Source organism: Geotrypetes seraphini, chromosome 6 (assembly GCF_902459505.1).
Source record: "Geotrypetes seraphini chromosome 6, aGeoSer1.1, whole genome shotgun sequence".
In the NCBI taxonomy this organism is placed as follows: Eukaryota; Metazoa; Chordata; class Amphibia; order Gymnophiona; family Dermophiidae; genus Geotrypetes; species Geotrypetes seraphini.
Window position 1 is genome coordinate 11,765,656 of NC_047089.1, and position 18,894 is coordinate 11,784,549.

At 50.1% G+C, this 18,894-nt stretch overlaps 1 protein-coding gene across 1 annotated transcript in view; it reads left to right on the forward strand.

Moving 5' to 3' along the window:
* Positions 1-18,894, forward strand: part of ARHGEF17 (Rho guanine nucleotide exchange factor 17) — a 390,049-nt gene that overhangs the window by 307,987 nt on the left and 63,168 nt on the right. The window contains exons 9-11 of the mRNA XM_033949000.1: positions 55-140; positions 15,386-15,504; positions 18,597-18,810. Coding sequence (XP_033804891.1) covers positions 55-140; positions 15,386-15,504; positions 18,597-18,810 — 419 coding nt within the window. The remainder of the gene's footprint in view (positions 1-54; positions 141-15,385; positions 15,505-18,596; positions 18,811-18,894) is intronic.

The window sequence follows — 18,894 nt, forward strand, 5'->3', positions numbered from 1 at the left end:
ATTAGACCAGCAGCTCTTTTAAGGTGTTGGATGTTTTTTTTTTTCTCCTTTTAGCTACTCAGCAGCCAGCGTCATAGACGTATCCAGCAAGTATAAACTCCTCTGGAAACTGCCCCTGGAAGACGTAGACATCGTGAAAGGTTAGTAACGTTGTTCCTGGTCCTTTTGCTTGTGTCCACAACAAGATAACCAAAACACTAGTGGTGCCCAACCAGCGATATCAAAAACGTTAGTAGAAAAATACCAGTATACTGGTATTTATTTTTTGTTTCAGGAGGAAAAAAAGGCCTCTTCGGGGGTAGGCAGACCTATTAATTTTTAATACTGTTGCAACAACCCACAGTCTAATCACCAGCCAAAAAAATCTCCTGCCATCCCAATTAACATTCTTTGCATTCAGTCATTAGAAAAAGATGCAAAAGTAGCACTTAACTTCAGGCTTGTCCCTTTTGCTTGTGGGACAGCTGTCACAAACATTTAGAAGGTGGCATGAATGGCATGGTATTTTGGCAATGCATGATATATTCAAGGCAGCTCCTTGCATTGCTTTTTCTAGACTCAAGAACTTGTCTAACTTATCTGCCTCTAGCCATCAGGTGTCTGATCATCAAGCCGCGGGCCATTCTCCTTGCCGTGCCTGTCAGATGTGTGCAACTTCTCTCCAACTCAACCACTGGGTCCACCCTACCAGTCATAGGAGTTACACTTTCAGATCTGATACCCTCTTGGGTTATTTATATCATCATCTGCCCATGCCAGAAAATATATGTGGGTCGTACCCGCAGACAGATTAGGACCCGGTTGGCTGAACACAAGAGCAGATTAAATACATCCACATTGAGGTCCCCTATTGTGGGTCACTGCCTTGAGAGTCGCCACACTTTTGACCAACTCCGCCGGTTCATGCTGGAACAGAGCTCCTCCAACTTTCAGGGTGACAGAACGGCTAGGATGCAATTTAAGGGAGCCAATCTGGATTTTTGAGTTACAGGCTGTGAAACCCAGTGGACTTAATGCTATACGCCTGACGGTTTCAGCGAGACAAGTTGGGCCGATTGAAGCAAAAATTGCTCCGAGACTCTGTGAGTTCTACACACTTCCTGTAATGTGTCATCTATGATATCAAGAGCTTCCCAGCTTTGCGTGCTGTTGGTCGGGTCCAGGAAACTTATTGCAGCACGTTCACAAAAACTTTAAGGTCCTAAAGACGTGAAGACGTGCTTAGAGTTGAGTCGGTTCAGCGGATGGCCACTAGGATGATCTTTGGGCTCAAGGGTCTCTCGTATGAAGAAAGACTAAACAAATTGCAGCTCTACACTCTAGAGGAACGCAGGGAAAGGGGGGACATGATTGAGACATTTAAATACATCACAGGACGTGTCGAGGGGGAAGACGACATCTTCTTTCTCAAAGGACCCTCGGTTACAAGGGGACACCCGCTCAAACTCAGAGGAGGGAAATTTAATGGTGACACCAGGAAGTATTTCTTCACAGAAAGAGTAGTAGATCACTGGAACAAGCTTCCAGTGCAGGTGATCAAGGCCACCAGCGTGCTTGACTTTAAGAATAAATGGGACATCCACGTGGGATCCTTACGAGAGTCAAGATAAGGAACTAGGACATTAGCACTCAGACTTAATGGGGTGGGTCAGTAGAGAGGGCAGACTTGATGGGCTGTAGCCCTTTTCTGCCGTCATCTTTCTATGTTTCTATGTTTACAATGACTCGCAGAAGACCCGCACTGTCGCAGTAAAAAGAATTGTAAAGTGCATTCCTCTATTTCACAATTCGGAGCAGTAAGGGGCCAGCGCTGTCCTACCAGCTGTGACATTTGGAGAGTTGAATATCAGATGTTTTGCCCCTTCATATTCCGATACCCATGCTTTCAGATACAGCGCTGAAATCTTTTTCTGTGGCGTTGGTAGGCCAAGGGTTGGAGTGCATTCTTCCTGTGTACGCTCACGCCGTGAACATGTTCTTCCAAAATGCAGGTGCCTGCAGAGCCCTAACCCATCTTCGTTGGTAGCTACGATTCAACTAAAGGCCACTGATCCGCCTCCTTCACCAACTCAGGAACTGCTAAGTTACACAAATTATTCCTGCATCCCCGGTTCTCCTGGCCCTCCAACCTGAGGGTTCAGCATTGCAACTCCAAATCTTGAAGCCTCATGGTCGTGTAAGGATAGCCTTACTGGGTCAGACCAGTGGTCCATCAAGCCCATTCTCACGGTGGCCAATCCAGGTTACTAGTATCTGGTCAAACCCAAGGAGTAGCAATAGTCCAGCATCTCAAAGACTAGCAAGATTCCGGAACCCCAATGAGAGCAACATTCCAGAGCTGAGATTGTGATGTCATAATGCCTCAAAACCAACCTCAGCAGTGATATTACAATGGCTTGATTGTCCTATACTTGGCACACATAAGAGCATATGAATAGCCATATTGGGTCATACCAATGGTCCATCAAGCCCAGTAGCCTGTTCTCACAGTGGCCAATCCAAGCCCCTAGTTCCTGGCAAAAACCCAAGGAGTAGCAACATTGCATGCTACCGATCCAGGGCAAGCAGTGGCTTCCTCCATGTTTTCCTCAATAACAGACTATGGACTTTTCCTCCAGGAACTTATCCAAACCTTTCTTAAAAACAGCTAAGCTTTCCACTCTTACCACAACCTCTGGTAATGTGTTCCAGAGCTTAACTATTCTCTGAGTGAAAATTTTTTTCCTCCTTCTGGTTTTAAAAGTATTTCCCTGTAACTTCATCGAGTGTCCCCTAGTCTTTGTAATTTTTGGCAGAGTGAAAAATCGATCCACCTATACCCGTTCTACTCCACTCAGGATTATGTAGACTTCAATCCTATCTCCTCTCAGCCGTCTCTTTTCCAAGCTGAAGAGCCCTAACAGTTTTAGTCTTTCCTCATACGAGAGGAGTTCCATCCCCTTTATCATCTTGGTAGCTCTTCTTTGAACCTCTTCTAGAACCACTATATCTTTCTTGAGATAAGGAGACCGGAATTGCATGTTCCGCATGGTCTTCTTGTTGGGTCATCCATTGCTCCAACAGGGAAATCGCCCAACACAGTCCTTCATCTCAACCACTGCTGCTTGACACTTGGAGAATTCATTGTCGATGAGAGCGGATGAATGCCTGGCGAGTTCTCTGACAGCTCCATCATGCAAGGTGATTATAAGCGGTGGGACGATGCTTCCTCCGCCAGCTCAGTTGTAACCAGGCTACTTTCGTCCCTAGCAGGCCTCAAAGTTTTTATGGACATAACTCCTTGTTCGCATCCCGTTTCTCAACTCCAGCCACTGCAGCGGGTGCCGGTTCAGCATAGCAATTCTTTTACGCCATATGGTTCGCTCCCTGTGTGCTCCGGTTCGGAGATTTAGGAGATATATATGCAGGGGAAGATCAGAGCTCGGGCAGAGAGCTACCACTCATCGTCATTATGTGACCCCCCAATCTGTCTTTTATGAATCAAATTTCTCTCTCGTTTGCCTTGACCTGATTCTTTAATTTCTTGTAGCCGCTTTGAGATACTGAAATGTTGGCTGGAAAGGGATTTTTCCAAACAAACAACTACAGTTCAGATGTCAGCTAATTTTATAGAAACCAGATTGAAATGCTTCAAGAGGACTGTGAAAGCAAACTTAAATGCAATGTAGCTTCAGTGCTGCCCCCTATACAAAGGGCTCCTTAACACGCGGAATAGCGTGCACTAAAATGCCCCGCGTGCTAGCCGCTACCGCCTCCTTTTAAGCAGGCGGTAATTTTTCGGCTAGCGGGCGCTAAAAATGCAAGCGCACCTTAGTAAAAGGAGCCCAAAGAGTGACGCTGGATAAATGTCCGCATTTAAGCTAGCGCCAGGGCTTGTAAACATTTTATTGAAGGAACAAAAGAAAATACATTCAGATAATATATAAAGATATTCCTTACAAATGAAATATTTAAAAAAATTAAAAATTCCATTTCATATAATACATACCCTATATAATAAAACGCTAGCCGCGCATGCGCACTCAGACCTGCGTGATCTGTAATCCCTGATCCGTGATCTGTAGGTCCGTGGCCAGAGTGCGTATGCGGCGGCTAGACAAAGCGGGAGAAACAGACTCGAGCGCTGTGGCCGACTCAGGATGGGAGGATGCACCGCAGCAAAGTGCTGCACAGGTACTGGAGGGGGAGAGACATATCGCTTCTGCACATACCGGTACAAACCTCCCTCCAGCGTTGGCAGCCGCAGCACGTTAAACAGGCTGCTTCGCGACTTTCTCCTGCAGTTGAGTCCCTCTGCCGCGTCACTAATGATGTCATCAATGATGCGACAGAGAGACTCAACGGCAGAAGAAAGCCGCGAACCAGCCTGTTTAGCGTGCTGCGGCTGCCAACGCTGGAGGGAGGTTTGTTATTAAAGTCATCTCGCTAGGAGGGTCGCAGAGTCAGCGGGGGTTGGGCTGGGAGGGGAGAGAAGCGTCTGCCTCGGGTGCTTCAGGCAGCAGCAGCGTTTACAATTCGCTGCTGTTGCTGGCTTCAGGCCTTCCTCTCTGGCCGGTCCTGCCTACTTCCTGTTTTCATGAACACAGGACCCACCAGAGAGGAAGACCTGAAGCCAGCAACAGCAATGAATTGTGAATGCTGCTGCTGCCTGATGAAGTAGTTGAAGGAGGAAAGTGAGCAGAGGGGGAGAGAATGGCTTGGAGGGAAGAAGAGATGGCAGGGCATGAAGGGAAGGAGGAAGGTATGCCAGACCAAGGGAAAAGGAAAGAGGAGATGGAGAGAGGCCATATGGGACACAGAGAGAGGGGGCGGACACTGGATGGAAAGAGAAGAGAGGGCAGTGAATGGAAGGGGCAACATAGAGGGTGAACAGTATTCTAGCACCCGTTAATCTAACGGGCTTAATGACTAGTTATCAAATATTATCATTCCTTCAAACATTTTATATTATAAACCAGTGGTTCCCAACCCTGTCCTGGAGGGCCATCAGCCAGTCGGGTTTTTGGAATAGCCCTAACGAATATGCATGAGAAAGATTTGCATATAATGGAGGTGACAGGCATGCAAATCTGCCCCATGCATATTCATTAGGGCTATACAGAAAACCATGAGTGGCTGGTGCTCCTCCAGGACAGGGTTGAGAACCGCTGTTATAAACCATAATCCCTCATCATCACCCCGCTCTCTCCCCTTCCCCCTCCCTTCCTCTCTCCCTCACCCCCTCCTTCCAACTCTTTTCATTATTCCCTCCCCCCTCCATCCCATATTCCAGTGGTTCCCAAACCTGTCCCGGGGGACCCCCAGCCAGTCAGGTTTTCAAGATATCCCTAATGAATATGCATGAGAGAGATTTGCATACCTGTCACTTCCATTATATGCAAATCTCTCTCATGCATATTCATTAGGGATATCTGGAAAACCTGACTGGCTGGGGGGGGGTCCCCCAGGACAGGTTTGGGAACCACTGCCATATTCCATTCCTGCTCCCTGGATGAAAGGTGACAAAAATAAATAAAATAAAGATCTGGAATGTAATTCATTGAGAATTAAACTTCTTGCTCTAGGTCAGGGGTAGGCAATTCCGGTCCTCGAGAGCCGGAGCCAGGTCAGGTTTTCAGGATATCCACAATAAATATGCATGAGATAGATTTGCATCTCAAGGAGGCAGAACATGCAAATCCATCTCATACATATTCATTGTGGATATCCTGAAAACCTGACCTGGCTCCGGCTCTTGAGGACCGGAATTGCCTATCCCCGCTCTAGGTGAAAAGTTTTGAATATAAGGATCCTAAATCTACATAAAAAGACGAAGAGAGACTGAACAAATTGCAGCTCTACACTCTCGAGGAACGTAGGGAGAGGGGAGACATGATCGAAACATTTAAGTACCTCACGGGACGTGTCGAAGTGGAAGATGATATTTTCTTTCTCAAGGGACCCTCGGCCACAAGAGGGCACCCGCTCAAACTCAGGGGCGGAAAATTTCATGGCGACACCAGAAAGTATTTCTTCACAGAGAGAGTGGTTGATCATTGGAACAAGCTTCCAGTGCGGGTGATCGAGGCAGACAGCGTGCCAGACTTTAAGAATAAATGGGATACCCATGTGGGATCCCTACGAGGGTCAAGATAAGGAAATTGGGTCATTAGGGCATAGACAGGGGGTGGGTAAGCAGAGTGGGCAGACTTGATGGGCTGTAGCCCTTTTCTGCCCTCATCTTCTATGTTTCTATAGGTTTGTAGAAGATCGCTGAACCTCCCAGACCTCAAATAAAAGTAAACGATGCAACTGGTTCCTCCAATGCCAAAGGCTTGGAGATTCTTTCTGTAGCCAATATTGCATAATTCATTGATGCCCAATCGTACCTGCCTTCTGAAATAAAAGACATCTCCCTTCACCAAATACCCCACAAGCTGCTGCCTTACCAAAAATTAATCCCCTTGGAGGACTTGTGATTAAACGAATCTGCCTGTCATGCCAGTTGGAAATCCAGCCCTTTTGAGTTTTATCTGCCGGATACCGAAAGCACTCTCACTTTTGTTTTGACTTCCAAAGCCACAAGAATCTTTGTGGACACGGGCGCATGCGTGTTTTTGACTCTGGAGTACATTTAGTAAACTCGGTTCCATTTTCTTAAATTTTGCAAATTAAGTTTTAGCGTCACCTGCTGGTAAAGTGCGAATTTGCAAGTTTTCAAGGAAAGATAAGATCATGAAATCTGTCCTAAGGATATACTGCAAACTCATTAGTAGCAAACAGCTTCACTTTTTTCCCTCCTATCTGGTGGCATGGCAAGGGGGGAGGGGCACCACTGCTCCTCACCTATACACTTCCTCTTAATCCCCATACACTTCTACCAGGTACACTTAATCCCCCTTAAGGTAACTGCATACGCTTTATTTCATCACCAGCCGTCCACAAGGTTAGGAGTACTTCAGAAAGATTGTTCATAAGGGCTTAAGAACAGCCTTAGTGGGTCAGACCAATGGTCCATCAAGCCCAGTGGGCCGTTCTCACGGTGGCCAATCCAGCTCACTAGTACCTGGCCAAAACCCAAGGAGTAGCAACATTCCAGCATCTCAAAGAATAGCAAGATTCCGGAACCCCAATGAGAGCAATATTCCAGAGCTGAGATTGTGATGTCATAATGCCTCAGAACCAACCTCAGCAGTGATGTCACAATGGCTTCATTGTCTTATACTTGGCTCATGTAAGAACATAAGATTAGCCTTACCGGGTCAGACCAATGGTCCATCAAGTCCAGTAGCCCGTTCTCAAGGTGGCCAATCCAGGTTCCTAGTGCCTGACCAAAACCCAAAGAGTAGCAACATTCAAGCATCTCAAAGAATAGTAAGATTCCGAAACCCCAATAAAAGCAACATTCCAGAGCTGAGATTGTGATGTCATAATGCCTCATTCCACAGTGCCTCAGAGCCAACCTCAGCAGTGATGTCACAATGGCTTGATTGTCCTAGACTTGGCACATATAAGAGCATAAGAACAGCCATACTGGGTCAGACCAATGGTCCATCAAGCCCAGTAGCCCGTTTTCACGGTGGCCAATCCATGTCCCCAGTACCTGGCCAAAACCCAAGGGGTAGCAACATTCCAGCACCTCAAAGAATAGCAAGATTCCGGAATCCCAATGAGAGCAATATTCCAGAGCTGAGATTGTGATGTCATAATGCCTCAGAGCCAACCTCAGCAGTGATGTCACAATGGCTTGATTGTCCTATACTTGGCACACGTAAGAGCATAAGAACAGCCATACTGGGTCAGACCAATGGTCCATCAAGCCCAGTAGCTTGTTCTCACGGTGGCCAATTTAGGTCACTAGTACCAGGGCAAGCAGTGGCTTCCCCCATGTCTTTCTCAGTACCAGACTATGGCCTTTTCCTCTAGCCACTCCATAGGCCTGATCTTGTGGACCTGCTTCCTCCACGACGATAAAACCTTTGGCTCATATTGCATCCATCGTATTATTATACATGTTTTGGCTAACAGTAGTCCATTGTGTACTGTGGAGGCCTTAGCATCAATGTCAGCCATAACAGTGGCCTTCTATGGATTACTGGTTCAATCTTCCATCCTACGCTTGCTCGATTATTGCAACATCATTTACTTGGGATCCTTCAAAAAACCATTCTAAGACTCAGAGTCATTCAAAATTCGGCAGTTTGACTGATTTTTGGGCTGAAGAAATGGGAACACATAAGCCCCTACTATCAAAAACTCCATTGGCTGCCCCTGGAGGCGGGAATCCTCTTTAAGTTCTCTTGTCTGTGTTATAAATCGATATTTGGTCTGGCCCCCACTTACCTAGGTTCCCAATTTAATCTGGCAAGTTCTATTAGGCCCACACGAAGAATACATCTGTTCACCTATCCGACAATAAAGGCCTGTCACTACAAAAGACTCTTGGGCAGAACTCTGGCCTTCCAGGCAGGCAAATGGAACGATTGGCTGAGTAACGTTATCATCCCACTTCAGTTTCAGAAAATTGATAAAAACGAGTTTGGTTCAATCGATTTGTAAACTAAGAATTTTATAGCACTGCAAATTCAACCATTAACCTTAAGAACTATATAGCTTTCTACTTCTTCCATTATATAAGATTGTATAGATATCTTTGAATTGTTGACCTCTTCGCTCATTGTCCAGCGCTTCTTGTTGTAAACCGCTTCAAACTTTTCATGGTATATAAAAAAAAATAAAATAATTATTATTACTGTACCCGTAACCTAATATACTTTCCCAACACAGGGAGGTCCCCTAGCAGTGCCAGACACAATATAAAAGTCCCTGGTTCTTGACCGTAGCTACACTGTGGTCTGTGGGTTTGCTTTTTCTGCACACACAGGGCACTGGATACAGTGTATCAACATAAGATGGAATTCTTTTGAATTTGCATTCTCCGGGACTGAAACACAATTTAAATCCCCCATCCCAGTATTAGAGATGTATATAGTTTTATCCCAGGACAAGCAGGCAGCATATTCTTAACGTATGGGTGACATCACCGACGGAGCCCCGGTACGGACACTTTTAACTAGAAAGTTCTAGTTGACCGCACCGCGCATGCGCGGGTGCCTTCCCGCTCGACGGAGGAGAGCGTGGTCCCCAGTTTCTTCGTTTCCGCGGAGCGAAGAAGACGCATGTGCTTTCAACGTCTGTTGAAATTTTCTACTTTGCCTTCCCGCTCGCGTAATTTTCTTCCTTTTTTGCTTTTTTCCCTTCGGGTTTCTTTTTCGTCTAAAAAAAAAAAAAAATTCTTTAATTTGTCTTTTCATTTATTTTTCTGGCCGGCCCCGGCGGGGCCTGTTGCCAACATACAGGCCTCCGGGTTTGATTTTGCAGAGGCCGTGTTTCCATTCATGCCCCCTCAGCCGGGTTTTAAGAAGTGCCAGCGGTGTGCACGCCCGATCTCTCTCACTGACCCGCACAATTGGTGCTTACAGTGCCTGGGTCCAGAGCATCGGGCTGACACCTGCACCCGCTGTGCTACTCTTAAAAAACGTACGTTAAAGAATAGGCAGATCCAGCAGAACATCCTTTTTGGCACCGGATCTGCCATGGAGTCTGCCACACCATCGACGGCGCCGCTAAAGTTGGCACCGACTACCTCCACACCGCCTGATCCTTCCTCGGGGTCGATGGCGTCAGGTAAGCCGGCTAAGAAGCCTTCCACTTCCCTTGAGCGCCCTCCTGCCACGGCGGCGACACCGGTCCTCCCGGCATCCAGCCGACCCCGTAAACGCTCCGCCCCGATTTCGGTGAGTGCCTCGTCATCGGCCTCCTCATCGCCGGGGCGTAGAGCAGCACCTATGGTACCGAAAAAGAAAAAAGCGGTACCGGTGCCTCCTCTGGACGACCGCATTGCGGCCATACTCCAAACTCAATTACAGGAGCAGCTACAGCAACAACTACAGCACCTGTTGCCAACAATATTGGCCCCGCTCCTTCCGGTACCGGACTGGCCCGAGCCTCGCACCATACCACCGGAGTCGACTCCATCGGTACCATTAAACACGTCCATGCCGGTGCTCGCGGCGGAACCCATCAACCCTCTCGTGCAACTACACTCTGATGCCGATGCTCTCCGACATCGGGACCGTCGCCAAGCCGACCGAGACCGGCACCGCTCCTCTTCCCCCGGTACCGTCTCCATGCGTTCTGGCAAATCTCTCTCTAAGACTCGCCACGCAGAACCATCCACACCACCGTCCCGTCCTATACACACCGACGTCAGGGACCCGGACCTCTGGGAAGAATCCCAACCCGGTACCGACGATGAGGCTTCTTCAACCGACGAGGAGCCCTCCACAATCGATACCGGTTCCAAGCCTGAACAATCCTCGTTCACCAAATTTCTTCGGGAAATGTCAGCGGCTCTCTCTATCCCATTAGAATCTGACTCTAAGAAGTCACAGGCTTTCCTAGATGCCCTAGACTTCGAGCAACCCCCCAAAGAATTCCTAAAGTTACCCGTCCACGACATCTTACGGGAAACTTTCTACAAGAATTGGGAGAACCCTCTCTCGGTACCGGGGGCCCCTAGAAAACTGGATAGTCTCTACAGGGTCATCCCTATCCCGGGGTTTGACAAACCCCAACTACCCCATGAATCTCTTCTTGTCGAATCCACCTTGAAGAAATCCCAGGGATCCAGTATTTATGCTTCTACCCCTCCTGGCAGAGAGGGCAAAACGATGGATAAATTTGGCAAGCGCCTTTATCAAAATTCAATGCTTGCAAACAGAGCTAATACTTACACCTTTCACTTCTCCTTCTACATGAAGCATCTGGTTCAACAACTCTCTTCATTACAAAAGTATCTTCCTGAACGTAAGGTCCCTCTTTTCCAACAACACATTTCCAGTCTGCTCCAACTCCGCAAATTCATGGTGCGCTCTATTTATGATTCTTTCGAGCTCACCTCTCGAGCTTCGGCCATGACGGTTGCCATGAGACGTCTGGCCTGGCTGAGAGTTTCCGACCTCGACATTAACCACCAAGACCGCCTGGCTAACGCACCTTGTCTTGGTGATGAACTTTTAGGAGAGTCCCTAGACTCCACCACCCAGAAACTCTCTGCTCACGAGACCAGGTGGGATACTCTCATCAAACCGAAGAAGAAGACTCCGCCTGCTCGCCCCTATAGACAGCAGTCTTCATACCAACGCAGATTCTCAGCCAGACCTCTTCATCCACCTCCGCAACAACCTCGCCGACCTCGTCAGCAACAGCAAACTCAGGCTCGCTCCCAATCTCATCAACCTGCCAAGCCTCTCCCTCAGTCAAAACCTTCTCAGCCCTTTTGACTCCTTTCTCCAGGGCATAGCCAGTCTCTCACCAGCGTTACCTCTTCCTCAACCTATCGGAGGACGCCTGCAACTTTTTCTCAGCCGTTGGGAGGTCATCACGTCAGACCAGTGGATCCTTACCATCATTCGCCATGGCTACTCTCTCAACTTCCAGACTCTTCCACCAGACAATCCTCCCGTAGAGTCTGCTTCTCACTCCTCTCAAACCCTCCTCCTTCTCAAGAAGGTTCAATCCCTCCTTCTTCTCAATGCCATCGAAGAAGTCCCCCAAGACCAAATGGGTCAGGGATTCTACTCCCGCTACTTCCTGGTTCCCACGTCCCATCCTCGATCTCAGGGACCTCAACAAGTGTCTGGTCAAGGAAAAGTTCAGAATGCTCTCCTTTGCCACGCTTTACCCTCTTCTCTCTCAACACGACTGGCTATGTTCCCTAGACCTCAAGGAGGCCTACACTCACATTCCAATCAATCAGACTTCACGTCGCTACCTCCGGTTTCAGATACAGCACCATCACTACCAGTACAAAGTGCTACCCTTTGGCCTCGCATCATCGCCCAGGGTGTTCACCAAGTGCCTTATTGTGGTGGCGGCCTTCCTCAGGTCTCACAACCTCCAGGTGTTCTCCTACTTGGACGATTGGTTGGTGAAAGCACCTACGTCTCCGCTTGTGCTACAAGCCACTCAACACACCATCTCTTTCCTCCATCTTCTGGGGTTCGAGATCAACTACCCCAAGGCGCATCTGCTTCCCACACAGCAACTTCAGTTCATTGGAGCAGTTCTCGACACCACTCTGATGAGGGCTTTTCTCCCCTCCGACCGTCAACAGAACCTGCTCCATCTTTGCTGCCAGGTGCTCCTTCATCACTCCATCCCTGCTCGGCAGATGATGGTCCTCCTGGGCCACATGGCTTCCACGGTCCATGTGCTCCCTCTGGCACGACTCCACCTCAGAACACCTCAGTGGGCTCTAGCCAACCAATGGTCTCAGACCACGGACCTTCTTTCTCATCCCATCTGTGTGACATCGTCTCTTCAGCGATCTCTTCAATGGTGGTTGAACTCCTCCAATCTTTCCAGGGGTCTGCTTTTTCATCTACCCCCTCACTCCATGGTCATCACCACGGATTCCTCCCCCTACGCATGGGGAGCCCACCTGGGAGAACTTCGCACACAGGGTCTCTGGACCCCTCAGGAACGTCAACATCATATCAACTTCCTGGAACTCAGGGCCATGTTTTATGCACTCAAAGCTTTCCAACACCTTCTCTACCTTCAGGTTCTTCTCCTGTGCACAGACAACCAAGTCGCCATGTATTACATAAACAAGCAAGCAGGCACCGGTTCTCCCCTCCTCTGTCAGGAGGCCATCCGCATCTGGACCTGGGCCATGGCCCGCAATCTCTTCCTCAAGGCTGTCTACATCCAGGGCGAACAGAACTCCCTGGCCGACAATCTCAGCCGCATCCTTCAACCTCACGAGTGGACTCTGGATCCAACCACACTCCACTCCATCTTCGATCGGTGGGGCACTCCTCAGGTGGACCTCTTTGCAGCTCCTCACAACCATCAACTGCCCCTTTTCTGTTCCAGACTCTACTCTCCTCATCGTCTGGCCCCGGATGCGTTCCTGCTCAACTGGACGGGTCGGTTTCTCTATGCCTTCCCTCCACTTCCTCTGATGTTGCGGACGTTGTTCAAACTCCGCAGAGACAATGCCACCATGATTCTCATCGCTCCTCGGTGGCCTCGCCAACACTGGTTCTCTCTCCTGCTCCAGCTCAGCTCCAGGGAGCCCATTCCTCTTCCTGTGTTTCCTACTCTACTTACGCAGCAGCATCAGTCTCTACTACATCCCAATCTGTCCTCACTCCACCTGACAGCTTGGTTTCTCTCGGGCTGACCTCTCCACAGAATCTGTCTCAGCCTGTCCGTCGCATTTTGGATGCCTCCAGGAAACCGGCCACCCTCCAATGTTACCATCAGAAGTGGACCATGTTCTCCTCTTGGTGTCTACTGCATCACCACGATCCCACCTCATTGGCGGTGGAAACTGTACTGGACTATTTGCTCTCTCTGTCCGACGCTGGCCTCAAGTCTACCTCCATCAGAGTCCACCTCAGTGCCATCACTGCGTTCCATGAGCCTATCTTCGGAAAACCTCTTACGGCTCATCCCCTGGTTTCCCGGTTCATGAGAGGCCTCTTCAATGTCAAACCACCTCTGAAGCCTCCTCCAGTCGTCTGGGACCTGAATGTGGTTTTGTCAGCCCTCATGAAACCTCCGTTTGAGCCTCTTGCCACTACTTCACTCAAATTTCTGACATGGAAGGTGCTTTTCCTCATTGCCATCACCTCTGCCAGGAGGGTTAGTGAGCTGCATGCACTGGTTGCCGACCCACCTTTCACTGTTTTTCACCATGACAAGGTGGTTCTGCGCACCCATCCTAAGTTCCTTCCCAAGGTGGTCTCGGACTTTCACCTCAACCAGTTCATTGTTTTGCCTGTCTTTTTTCCCAAACCCCACTCTCATCCTGGGGAACAGGCGCTGCATACGCTGGACTGTAAGCGTGCCCTTGCTTACTATCTTGATCGCACCAGGGCTCACCGCTCATCCCCTCAGCTCTTTCTATCTTTCGACCCTAACCGTTTAGGTCGCCCTGTCTCTAAACGGACGCTTTCTAACTGGCTTGCTGCCTGCATTGCGTTCTGTTATGCTCGGGCCGGTTTCTCACTGGAAGGTGCTGTCACGGCCCACAGAGTCAGAGCTATGGCTGCTTCTGTGGCTTTCCTCCGCTCCACGCCCATCGAAGAAATCTGCAAGGCTGCCACTTGGTCCTCAGTTCACACGTTCACTACTCACTACTGTCTGGATGCCTTCTCCAGACGGGATGGACTCTTCGGCCAATCTGTGTTACAAAATTTATTTTCCTAATGGCCAACCATCCCTCCTCCCCCTCTGTTAGCTTGGAGGTCACCCATACGTTAAGAATATGCTGCCTGCTTGTCCTGGGATAAAGCACAGTTACTTACCGTAACAGATGTTATCCAGGGACAGCAGGCAGATATTCTTACGTCCCACCCTCCTCCCCGGGTTGGCTTCTTAGCTGGCTTATCTTAACTGGGGACCACGCTCTCCTCCGTTGAGCGGGAAGGCACCCGCGCATGCGCGGTGCGGTCAACTAGAACTTTCTAGTTAAAAGTGTCCGTACCGGGGCTCCGTCGGTGACGTCACCCATACGTTAAGAATATCTGCCTGCTGTCCCTGGATAACACCTGTTATGGTAAGTAACTGTGCTTATTTTCCTACTGTTTTGATTTCCTAAACCACAAGAACTCTTTCGGTCAAGCGGCGTTTCTGACTTCCAAAACGTAGCAATTTAATCGGGGCCCAAGAGACTCTTCTCTAAAGTTACCGTATATATGCCAATATAAAACAGGATTTTGGGGACAAAAAATTGGAGGTCCCGGTTTATATTCAGGCCAGCGCCCCCCCCTCGACTTATTGCAGGCCACCGCCAAGCTCTGCACCTTGGCCGTGCTGGTAACCCAGTCGGTCGGTGACTGCCGCGAGATCGGGTTTCTTCAGCCGCTGAGCTGAACTGAGCAGGAGCCGCTTTGGCGCTGCTGCTCAGCGCTGAACGGCTTCCTGACTGGCTTCCACGACCGACCGGGTTAGCAGCGGAGCGGGAGCGCGGAAAGCATGCTCCTGCCTGCTGCACCTCTGGACCACCTAGGATTCCAATGGCAGAGGGGAGTACGATGGGCAGGGAGGGGGCTGGGTGTAGAGCCTGACAGGAGAGAGAGGGGGTGTTGGGTGCCGCCCGACTTATATTCGAGTCAACTATTTTTCCTCCTTTTGGGGGAGAAATGTGGGTCTCGGCTTATATTTGGATCGACTTATATTTGAGTATATATGGTAAATCCCTGTACTGTGAATGAACCTTATAACATGAGTGATTCACTGTGTCGGGTGGCGCCTGTGACCATAATCTCCCTGGGCCTGTCTCCTCCACCCCATGAGCCTGAGCCGTTTTGTGATCTGTGTTCTGTTCTAGGAGCCTCCCAGGCGCAGAACCGAGAGAGCATTCAGAAAATGATTTGCCGCTTGGACGAAGACCTGAGCACCATGGGGCAGATCAGCAAGCTCTCCGAGACCCTCAGCTTTCCCCACCAGGTGAGGACCTTGTTTCCGTTCAGCTCTTCTGACCAGGGACCGTCTTTTACATGTTAAATGTACAGCGCTGCTTACGCCTTTCAGGGCTATAGAGATGTTTCTAAAGCCAGTCCTGGAGTCCCCACCTGAATAGACATGGAAAAGGTTCGCATTCATTGCCTCCAATCTCATGCCTGAAAACTTGACTCCGACTTGAGAAACATTCACTGGCAAGGGAGGGGTGTGTGTGGGGGTGCAGTCCGCCCCGAGTGCGTTCTTTGTAAAGATCGCAGGCACCTGTCCTCTCTGCCCCTCTCCTTCCCGCCAGGCACGTGCATCCCCTTCCCTCGTACCTCTTTCATTTTTTTCTGCGCAAGCAGCATTACGAACTTGCTGCCCGCGTCGGTGTCGCCTCTCTCTGACCGTACCTAGAAGTGACATGAGAGGGAGAGCCGACATGATGCGGGCAGCAAGTTTGTGCTGTTGCTCTGCCTGGAAAATTAAAAAGGGAAGGGGGCGTGGGTAGGGATGGGAGGGGTCGGGAAGGAGCAAGGGGCAGAGAAGAGGGCGGGGAGGGGCTGCTTTAAAAGTGGGTTGGAGTTAGGACTCAAGAGTGAGCTTCTAGCATGGATTTCAGTGTTGCCAGAGAAGGAGCCTGACGTACCGATGTACCTGGCACACGGTGCAGCAAAGTGGAAAGGATGAAGTCAGGAATTGGCAGTAGAGGAAAAGGGTACAGGCAAAAGAATGGATGGAGTTCCCAGGGGAGGCATATAGGGAGAGAAAGGAGAGGTACTGGGGAGCTGTTTTGGGTTCCTAGGTGCGTGGCAGATCCCTCTGACAGGGGCAGAGTCTCCCATCATCTTCTCCTTGCTCATTTTCTACATGGCTTCCCCTCCAGTGTTCCTGGGCTAAAAGTGTCTCCATAAATTACGATAATTGCCCTGAGAGGTTTCTTGAAATTTGATGGTGGTGGAAGGGGATTTGTAGACATTTGCACATCCCTCGCCCTGTGGCTGTTGTGACGATGGCGTCAGTGAAACGAGGGCTTATGTTGCGGATTCCGTGAGCTGTCGGTGTGTTGCTTCTCAGTGACCTAAAAGTGGTGACGGGACAAATGCGCGGGAGACATCAGCGCGCCGACATTGGAGCGCAGACAATTCAGCGCAAGACACCAGCGCGCTGTGGAAAAACGTACTTTTAAAGAGCTCCGACGGAGGATTCATACTCTTCGCGCTTCCATGGGGGGGGGGGGGTGCAACCCTCCACATTATAGAGAAAACTGAACTTTTTTCTAAAAAAATCGGAAAAAGTTCAGTTTTCTCTATAATGTTGGGGGTTGCACCCCCCCCCATGGCAGCATGAAGAGTATGAAGTAAACTGGGGGGGGTTTCCCCACTCATACCTCGCATAGGAGCTCTTTAAAAGTAAGTTTTCCTGCGGTGCGCTGGTGTCTTGCGCCAAATTGTCTGCGCTTCAATGTCGGAACATGCTGATGTCTCGCGCGCGAATGACTATGAACCCCTAAAAGTCACCGGTCACTGCACAGGAAAGCAGACTGGAAGCCTCAGGACAATTTGTTCTAGATGGGGCCGTCCTGTTGTCTGATGTCATTTCCTGAAGAAATCTCCCGGCTTTTGCTTTCCATGACAGTGATTCTGAGATAGGGTTATCAGATTTGTAAAATCCAGACCCATGGCCCTGCCCACCCCAGGCCCGCCCAATTCCACTCAGCTCAGCTCTGCACATCACACCCCATTCCGCCCCAGCCCCACCCCTCAACCTGTTCTCGTGCTCGGGACTAGAGAGTTGCGCGGGGACAGAAATCCCACCCATCCCCACCTGTCCCCGCCAGGATCCTCTCAGTCCCCGCTCATCCCCGTCAGGATCTTCTCCGTCCCTACCCATCCCCGCCAGGATCCTCTCCGCCCCACCCGTCCCCGCCAGGATCCTCTCCGTCCCCACCCGTCCCCACCAGGATCCTCTCCATCCCCACCCGTCCCCACCAGGATCATCTCCATCCCCACCCGTCCCCACCAGGATCCTCTCCGTCCCCACCCGTCCCCACCAGGATCCTCTCCCTCCCCACCCGTCCCCACCAGGATCATCTCCATCCCCACCCGTCCCCACCAGGATCCTCTCCGTCCCCACCCGTCCCTGCCAGGATCCTCTCCATCCCCACCCGTCCCCACCAGGATCATCTCCATCCCCACCCGTCCCCACCAGGATCCTCTCCGTCCCCACCCGTCCCCACCAGGATCCTCTCCATCCCCACCCGTCCCCACCAGGATCATCTCCATCCCCACCCGTCCCCACCAGGATCCTCTCCGTCCCCACCCGTCCCTGCCAGGATCCTCTCCGTCCCCACCCGTCCCCGCCAGGATCCTCTCCGTCCCCACCCATCCCCGCAAGGAATTACCTCCATCCCCTCCCATCCCCATAAAAAGCAGCAATTACTTCTGACAGGATCATCAATTCCACAGTTTCTTTTGTGTTTGCGCTGCTGTTTTCCTTGTGGAATCTCTTTGATGGAACCCTTTTTTTGCTTTCTGTTCAGGTAATTAAACTTATAAACCTCCTCTTTTACTAAGGCTGACGTGTCCATTATATTATATGGATGAACCCTGATTCCAAAGCCTTCCATCCCCGTGGGAGTCCCGTGGGTTATGGGGGATTCCCACGGGACCCCCCGCGGGACCCGCGGGATTCCCGCGATCCCCATTCCCGTGCAGACCTCTACTCGGGACCGCTTCAGGAGGGCATCTGCGCATGCGTGACGCAATCACATCACATGCCTGCGTGTATGCGCGGATGCCCTCCTGACGCGGTCCCAAGCTGGAAGGTTTTCAAAACCCGGACAAAGTGCCGGGTTTTGAAAAGCTGTCCAAACGCCCGGACATATCTTCTAAAAAGAGGACACATCCGGGTAAATCCAGACTTCTGGTAACCCTGTTCTGAGACCCCTGGAAAACCACTTTTTGAAGCTTATTTGCGCTATGGCCAACCCGATCGTCATTAAGTAGAGACGCGTTAACCAATTAGAAGAGATTGATGGATCGAGTCCTCTGAGTTGTTTCTGTATATGACTCTTCTTTCTGTCCGGGTGGGGGCAGAGCCTCGACGATGTCATCAAGGATATGATGGCGGCCGTGCACCGGGAGCTGGCGGAGAAGCAGTCCCTCTCTTTCACCATGTCCTTCCCTCCCAACAAAGTGGAACTCACCACCACCAAAGCCGATGGCACCGAATCGTTCATTTTTGAGTTTTCCAACCCGGACGCCCGGAACTGCTTTGAGCAAGCGTTTGACGAGGCGAAGAAGAAGTTAGGTAAGAAACTGAGGGGCTACCAGTGCAAGCTCTAAAGCCTAGAATTCTTTGTAATATTTCTCTTTGGTTCTATTTTTCCATACT